The 8,872-nt window shown below is 37.6% G+C and overlaps 1 protein-coding gene across 1 annotated transcript in view; it reads right to left on the reverse strand.

The window, feature by feature from the left end:
• LOC587709 (sodium- and chloride-dependent glycine transporter 1) overlaps positions 1-2,047 on the reverse strand; it is a 46,171-nt gene extending 44,124 nt beyond the window's left edge. The window contains exons 1-2 of the mRNA XM_030980644.1: positions 1,696-2,047; positions 337-495 (exon numbers count right to left, since the gene is read on the reverse strand). Coding sequence (XP_030836504.1) covers positions 337-495; positions 1,696-1,852 — 316 coding nt within the window. The 5' untranslated portion in view covers positions 1,853-2,047. The remainder of the gene's footprint in view (positions 1-336; positions 496-1,695) is intronic.
• Between the last annotated feature and the right edge of the window lie 6,825 nt (positions 2,048-8,872).

The following is an 8,872-nucleotide window of genomic DNA, read 5'->3' on the forward strand; positions in this document are numbered from 1 at the left end:
TAGCGCCTACGGCCGTACAATGGTAGCTGCGACCATGAAAATCTCAGAATATGTAGTTGGGATATATAATTTTCAAACGGGAATAGCTAATCGGTCGATTTCAGTCAAGAAACATTGTTTCATAGCTAAATTAATATCTTGACCTTGAGAGGGAGCTATACAACATAAAGAGTTTATTATTTATAATTTCATAACTTTAGACTCGATTTCAACCGCGACAACGATCAATGTATATTGTAGGAACGCATATATGCTTCCAATATGTTAATTTGAACCAAATTCATGACCCCATACCAAAACTTTGTAATACCTTTAAATTATGCTCTGTTAACTTACCTCCTCCATTCTCGTAGCACATGTAGGGGAAGCGCCACACGTTCCCAAGACCGATGGCATATCCCATGGTTGAGAGAAGGAATTCAACCCCACTACCCCATGTTTCTCTCGACTTATCTTCCTCCTCTGGCTTCTCCTCTACCACATCCACATTGGCTTCTAAAAAATATATTTTGAGAGAAAATTAATCAGATTTGAAAAAACAGGGTTACAATTTCATTGATGTTTACCCTTTTACAATACCAAATTGGAAAGACTAAAGGCAGGTAGTCAGGTACTATTAAAGCAACCTCCCCCTTTTGTTGTGTGAGCACTTTCTCATGTGTCATTTCAATTTATTTCTACCAAAGTGGGGGTGCACAACAAAGTCTGGCCTTAGGAAAAAGAAGTGGTAGCCAGGAAATTGTGAGCCAACTTCCCACCTTATCCAAAAAAGTAGTTTTAGGGCTAACCCTTCCAGCTGCCCAACAACAAATTATAGGGCTAGGTACCCCCCCCCCCCCCCCCACCTGCCTCCTCTCTAATTGTGAAAGGGTTAAACAAAAATTACAGATTTAAAAGAAGTAAGTTGTGTAATACACACTTTGCAATTTCCAATCTTCTTTTTAAGACACCACATTAATATTCACCAGGGGAATGTGTGCTGGGGTGGCATAATTCCTTTTTATCTTAAAATATTGAAATATTTCTAATCTACTTCCAAACACTGATAAAAAAATAAATGCTGAAGAAATAAAGGAGATTATTTTTTTCTTTCTGAAGGACGCTGCTTCTAGGTACCCTAATGCGATTTTCACTTCTAAAAACCCAAATAATTATTCTACTTATCCTATTCCGAAAGAGCAGCAAACCTTACACACAGTACAATTGAATTCCTTTCCACAGGTTGAAAAGAACCAATTATACCTATAGACACCCCCCCCCCCCCAAAAAAAAGGACACACTCACACAGAGACACTCCCTTCTCCCACCCCTATCATTACCGAACAATGCTTACCTGCATGCACTAGCCAGCATGCAGGAGCAACGCAGCCAGACCTATTCTCACAAGAGATTAGACCCCTGCAACTACCCCTTGTTGGAAATAATGAGATCAATCATGAGATGCACAAGTCAAAAGCTGCATGCATTTTAAATTTTGAAACCACCGACTATCAAGAGGTATTCCTATTTGGTTTTTAAATATATTTTGATCCTTAACATAACTGCAGGTACCTGGCACGTTGTACTTTGAAGAAATAGTAAAACAAATCTGGCATCATTTCAAATCAACGCACCGATGATACCAAACAAGGGAGCGACCGGCCTAGCTCACACATGGGAGGGTAACTCCGGGGAGCTCCGCCTTTTTAGTCTTACCTCTATGCTTCTCGTACTCGTCCCCCTTCTCGTCATCCCCACTCCTGTCGACAGGTGTATATTCTCCATTAGTACTCCCGTTTGCATGTGAGGATTCTTTTCCTCCTTTCCTCCATCTATCCATCGAGAAGATGGACTTGGAATTCGAGCCGGGCATCTTGAAATTCTTCCTTAGCTCATTCACTCTGACAAGCACGCTGAGTTTATTCAGAGAGTGCCGCGGCACGCCGGTGTCTCTCTTTATTCAGAGCGCTCTCTACACAAGGTACATGCGTGTCGGTAAGTCTTGTCAGTCAGCTGTGATAATTTGCCGGTTCACCACTGAATCACAACGGTGCGGTGAATGAATGATATGCGAACTTCATGAAAATTTCTCTTACGTAAAAATGCATGCGCACTCGTTCATCCAATAAGTCGCTGCACGAGGAGCAGGAGGGCATCCCTCCCGGCATCCATCACAATCAAACCCTGGCTAGCTTGTTTGTTGGTAAACAGAGGCCAAATACCTTTGACCCAATAAAATCGTGTCAATAAATAAGAGCAAATTTGCCAATATCTGTTAAAGGGCAATTCAACCTTTTAAAGACAGGCTTTACTCCGGGCTTCACTACTTCAGCCAGAAGGGATTAGACCACCCATCGAGCCAGCGAGGTCACTGTGACAGGTGGCTCATAAACTCAGCTCTCATTTAACATAAGAAAAAGGGGATCATGGGGGACCACCAGGCACTGATTGGGGAAGTTTTCTATATAGAGGGAGCAAGTAGCTACAAGTAGGACAGAGTGCCTTTAAATAGGTTCATTGGATGAAAGCAGGATAAATTGGATAGACAGAATAACCAGGGAGATGGAATAACCTAGCTTTATATAAACCGGACCAGTTATTACATGGCAAGTTGAAAGTGTATAAATCTGTAGAAACTGACTTTAAGTATGTGCTATCTCCCCTATTTTGGAGTTGCTGAACACGAATCTACCTGTTATCATTTTCTAAATAACTCTTTTGGCCGTTGTCATGGTCATGAAGTATTTTCTTTTAAAATAAGATATAATTTTGGTAATTATTTCCAGCTACCATTTGATTTTAATAACAAATTTCATGGTCATGGTCATGCTTGAATATGGCGATTGCCATATTAACTCCAGTAATTTCAGGTTTATTTATTTATTTATTCAGTTTTATTTAAAAACAGGGTAGTCTTTTCAGTACAAAAGGCCTGCTTTACAAAAGAGCCCTGTACATACAAAGACTTTAAAAAAATAGAATACATTGTGAGAAAACAAAGACAGTATTCAAACAACATACCATTTGAGATTGAAAGAAAGAAAAAATTAAAAACTAGATCAAAATGAACATAAGGCCTGAAATATTAAACAAAGTCATTTAAGATATTATTGATACAAAACAAAAGTCATTTAAGATATTATTGATACAAAAAAAATACAAATACAAATACACATGCCATAAAGAATATACATAACATCAAACGGGTAAAAGGTAAAAAATAAAACTACTACAGACTACACAACTACAAACAAACAAACAAACCTGATATAGGTACCAGTGCATGCATTAAAGTGATGAAGGGAGTGACTTAATTTTGTTTTTGAATAAGTTGCCGTGCGAATATGAGTCGGTAGATTGTTATAGATGCTTCGAGCGATGAAAGAAAAAGATCTTTTTTTTAAATTCAGTCTTGGGTTTCGGGATAAATAAGGGATTTAAGGTAGAATGACGAGTAACATAGTAAACTGGACGTTTATAAGCAAAAGGTTTTAAATAATAAGGGGCTAGATTATTGAGTATTTGTAGACGAAAATGCAGTAGTGGTAGTTGATTCTATTTTCAACACTTTGCCATTGAAGACTGCTTAAAAGGGTGTCTTTTGGGGTTAGATAGTATGCATTAAGGGCTAACCTGTTCTGCGTCCTCTGTAATTTGAGTAAATCTTTCTTTTTGCACTTGCCCCAAACAACTGAACAGTAATCTATATGTGGAAGAATGAGGGAGTAATAAAGATGTTTCAGTAGGCGTTGGTTCAAGTAACACTTAATCCTTCTAGTGCATGCAAAAGATTTCGGGCTTAGCCTTTGTGGTATTATGTCCAAGGATCAAATATACTAGAGAGTGGTCACTTAGTCCACTTGAAATTGTTCCGGATTGCTTTATGTTGGATAGCATTGAACTAGAAACACAAATAACGTCAATTAAAGTACTACTGAAAGGAGTTATTCTTGTTGGTTCTCGGATAAGCTGAGTTAACTGAAAGGTGGAACAAAGTTCATGCACCTTATTTGAAAGGGTATTTTTAGTCAGCATATTGGAGTTAAAGTCACCGACGGAGGACTATAACATTATTTGTAAAAGAAAATGCTTGGTCTAGGTTTGATTCTAGGCTTTTGAAAAAGGATATATACATATAGGTTTGCCGCATACGACACCTACAAAAAATGGTAATCGATTTCTAACCCTCGCTTCAAACCACATTATTTCCAAATCGTCACTTTCAAGATCACGTCTTGTAACATATCCTATATTATTTCTTATGTAACACCCAACTCCTCCACCTCGACTACCTCTATCCCTCCTTTTGAAGATGTAACCTGGAATGTCTAAGATGTTCGAAGTAAAGGAATCGTCAATCCAGGTCTCAGACATTGTGAATATATCAACTGAATTGTTACTTATAAAAATTTCAATTTCTTCTTTTTTATTTCGTAAACTTCTAACATTAAGATGGGATATTGACAATCCTTTATCATAAATACGTGTCACGTTCTAAGTTTGACTCATTACCGGCGCAGGGTTCACGATCTACGTCTAGCTCTTTATCAAAAAAGGGCAATTCTTGAAGGATACAAGTTGGACAACTCCAATTTTCAAAATGTACTTTTCTATCATTGTATTGAGATTGAGGTACACGGGCACACGTAATATTGGCCCAATGTTTACAGTTTGCACAGAGAAGAGCTCTCTGATTGCATTTTACTGGTTTAATTGGCATGCAAATAAGTCACATGGAATAGAAAACGAAACAAAAAATGAATAACGAAAATAAACGTTGTTAGCCAAAAATCACAGAGATAATAATTAGATAATCAAATATTTCTAATAATAAAATCGTGAAGACATATAGAACTGTCGAAATCATTCATTTCATGCTAAAAAAAAATGTATTCCCATCTGATCTTGATCATTCTAAATCATATTTATCCTGGAAAATACACGGTAGAAATTTATGGTTTGAAGAAAATACAGAAGAAGAAAATGGACAAATTTAGCTTTAACTTGTAACTGACTCAAGTTCTTAAATGATGTCTAATTTGTATTTAGTTTGTTTTGATTTGCACTACTTCTGTAAATAATTCCATTAAACAAAAAATACCAGAACATAAGTGCCATTAATTCATTCGTTTCCAATCATAACTGTTACCATAAATATATCTACAACTATTAACAATAACAATAATTTTAACTCTAACAATAACTATAAATATAAATATAAGTGTGTGACTATGTATAACTACAGGCACGGATCCGCGGGAGGGGGGCGGTAGAAAAACAGGTAAAACAAAAAGATGGTAACGTTAGTTTTACCTTTTTTAAACAAAAAATTAATCCCTCCCCCTGGCAAAAAAGGTAAAAAAATGTTTGTTTTCGTTTTTTGTTTGCTCAAAGGGGGGGGGGGGGGGTTGAGTGTTGAGAAAAGGAGTGCTCACATGCATTATTATGAACGGATGTTCCATTACAGAAAGGCAATTACATAGGCCTATACATCACAATTTGCATCACATAATTATGAATTACGTACGAATAATGAAAAATTAATGTTTTTAAGCTAAGATATCCCGCCCCGCCATCCCTATTGAAGAGTCTTGAATATTAACGTAGAAGCGAGTACCAAAAGTGAGTTTTGTTTTATAGTAGGCCTACATGTTAAATCTGAAGCATTTTTTGAAATCTTGTAGAGGGCGCTATAGCATATGACACTCGGAGACATTGAGGTTCCCTCCATCAAAGTTCCTTCAAGATTAACTTTTATTTTGTCTCAAGGAAATGAAAACTGGTTTATTTTGGTTATTTAACCAATTTTTTAATCCTTCACAATGGCCAATGGTCATCTGAATAATTGACTATGCCCAATTAAGTCCGTTGCGACCAAATTATCCCTGCGTTTCCTTTGAGCGCTTTTTACACTTTTCTTTAGTTCACGTAATTTTTCCTTTTTTAAAAGGCGACATGTGGTAGAGTCTCAAGCTTTGTTGTTGCAATGTATAAGTCCCACAGTAGGACAAAAAACGGGAATGAAACTTCCATCACGATCGTTAAGACTTTCAAGAATCAACTGAAGGGCAATTTTAGTATCTACTGAAATATAGCGATATTTATACCCGCCCCCCCCCCCCCCCCCCCACTCAGTGTTATTTAGGGTACGCATATGCTCGTACCCTTTTTTTGAAAGCACCCCCTATCTGAGGACTGCCAACATTTCCGAACCCCCCTTTCGCGGGCTTTTCGCGTGCTTTTCCTGCCTTGGAGACCCCCCTAAATCAGGAAAAATGCTCAATGTACCCCCCTAAATTCGGAATAATTTCTCAGGAGTCCAAAGAGATGAGAGAAAAAAAGAAAAACACCCCCTTTTTAAAGAAATCTCAGGGTGAAAAGTCAAATACACCCCTTTTTTTACAATTCTCGGGCCGGACTTTGTCGCACGAAAAGTACCCCTTTACCGGACATTTTGGCAACACGCATGCGGTCATTCCGACCTCTGAGTGGGGGGGCCGGGTATTTATACAACGGGGTTGTATGCGTATGGGAGATATAGACAGAAAGACGGACAGAGAGGAGATAAAAGATAGAGAGCTCTGATAGAGATTACAAATAATAACTTGTTAATGACAGAATGTCTATTAAGTGTGTGTGTGTGTGTGTGTGTGTGGGTGTGCGCGCGTGCGTGTGTGTGTGTGTGCGTGAGTGAGTGAGAAACTTCAAACCAATAGGCAAGCGCCAGTGTCCCTATAAAGGGACACTAGCAAGCGCCAAGTTATAGCGCCATCACTGACAGATGAGGAAATCTAGATGTTTTGATAAACTGGTGAAGATAATAGAGAAATTGAGTGAAAGGTCAAAGTGCTATCGATAAGGAGGGAAATGATGAGCTGGCAACAAGGAAAGCTAAAGCAAGAGAGAGACAGAGAGAGAAAGGGCGAGAGAGAGAGAGAGAGAGAGAGAGAGAGAGGCGTTCTTTTTGATTACTCAATGAGTAGCCAGCCTGCAATAATGCGAGTGCTCAGTATAAAACCCTTTTATTTACTTATCAGATTCTTGTGGATTTATACCTGCAAATGGTCCACAGGATTGTAAATATTGACAGATTTTCTATTCATGATCTGATTTATATATACTTTTTTTGATTGTGTTATCCTCTCCAAAACAAATTTTGAGGCTGTGAGTAAATAGTCAGTCCTGCATACACTGTTAGAACGGTCACTGTTTAAAAGAATGTTGTTTAAAAAAGTAAACAACGTTGTTCAAAATCGAAAAATCAGTGCTCGATTGACTTAAACAACTATGTATTAAAAGACAAAAATATTTAATTTATAAACAGAGTTGTTTAAAAAGTCCCGGGGGCGTCGTTGATATTTTCTCGATAAGCGATTGCAATTTGCGCACACACATGCGATATGCACAAAGTACGTACATAATACATGCATGCAAGCATGCAGTGCTAGTGTGCAGTGCAGTGCAGACGAAAATGGCGGAACAAGGGCAAGGCGACGACTTGGTTCTTCTCGGCTTCGCCGATGGGGTTTAGGTGAAGTTATAGAGACAAATAATAATGTTGTCTGTCACTGCCATGAATAGGATGAACAAATGTTGAAGTAAATTGGCAATAAGCTCTGCATGTTACAGTGTATAAATCGTTGTGATTATTGCAGGAGTGGTTCCAGTAGGTCATTTCACAAATTTAAACAACCAGATAATAACCATTAAACAGTTCTGTTTAAAATTTAAGCAACTTCTTTTAAACAACCCAGTTGTGCAGTAATACTGAATAAACAACAGTTGCTTAGTAATTTAAACATCATTGTTTAAAATTTAAACAACTTGCTTTAAACAACCGAGTTGTGCAATTTTATTACTAAACAACTGTTGTTTAAAAGGTTTCCTAATTTTTAAACAACTAAGTGTTCAAAATGTAAACAACCTTAATTTGTTTAATTTTTAAACAACGTTGAGCGATTCACCGGTTAACTCGGGGTTGTTTAAAATTTTAAACAACCCCGAGAAGAACCAAGCCGAGAAGAACCAAGTCGTCGCCTTGCCCTTGTTCCGCCATTTTCGTCTGCACTGCACTGCACACACTAGCACTGCATGCTTGCATGCATGTATTATGTACGTACTTTGTGCATATCGCATGTGTGTGCGCAAATAGCAATCGCGTATCGAGAAAATATCAACGACGCCCCCGGGACATTTTAAACAACTCTGTTTAATTAAATATTTTTGTCTTTTAATACATAGTTGTTTAAGTCAATCGAGCACTGATTTTTCGATTTTGAACAACATTGTTTACTTTTTTAAACAACATTCTTTTAAACAGTGATATTTTAAACACCGTTCTAACAGTGCATAAATATTTAAAAGTACAGGCTACAAAAAGGTGCTTATAATGGGAAAACCGTACCATTTCCATTCTTAATTTGTACAAACTAATAGCCCCTAATCACAAGCATGTAAGCACATATGTTATCCAGTGAACTGATGGATCTTACCCCAATATCAATTTTCCATGCAGTGTCTAAGTTTTTTGACGAGCGAAGTAAGCGAGGAAGAAACAGTGACACTTTATTGTGGTAATTTTTGAAAATTTAGTCATTAGAATACACTAAATAAGATATAAAGCATATTATATTAGAGCACCTCGCTGCTTTAGTAATGGTGTTTTCAAAATTGTCATAGGTGGGGGGGGGGGGCACAGCATTCCCACCCTCTAACGCCTATGCTCCAAGATTTATTTCCGGTATGTAGGTTGTATGTAATTGAGGGTAAAAAACATTCTTTCTGAAAAATTGCAAGAGAGACAGAGAGGGATCTCTTATAATATTCCAGTAAGTTTCGCACAAACATTTGCTTCCACCAAAGTTCAGAACGATTCACAATTTAAATAGAATAG

The sequence above is a fragment of the Strongylocentrotus purpuratus genome, unplaced genomic scaffold, assembly GCF_000002235.5.
Source record: "Strongylocentrotus purpuratus isolate Spur 01 unplaced genomic scaffold, Spur_5.0 spur5_scaffold_11, whole genome shotgun sequence".
Classification (NCBI taxonomy): domain Eukaryota; kingdom Metazoa; phylum Echinodermata; class Echinoidea; order Camarodonta; family Strongylocentrotidae; genus Strongylocentrotus; species Strongylocentrotus purpuratus.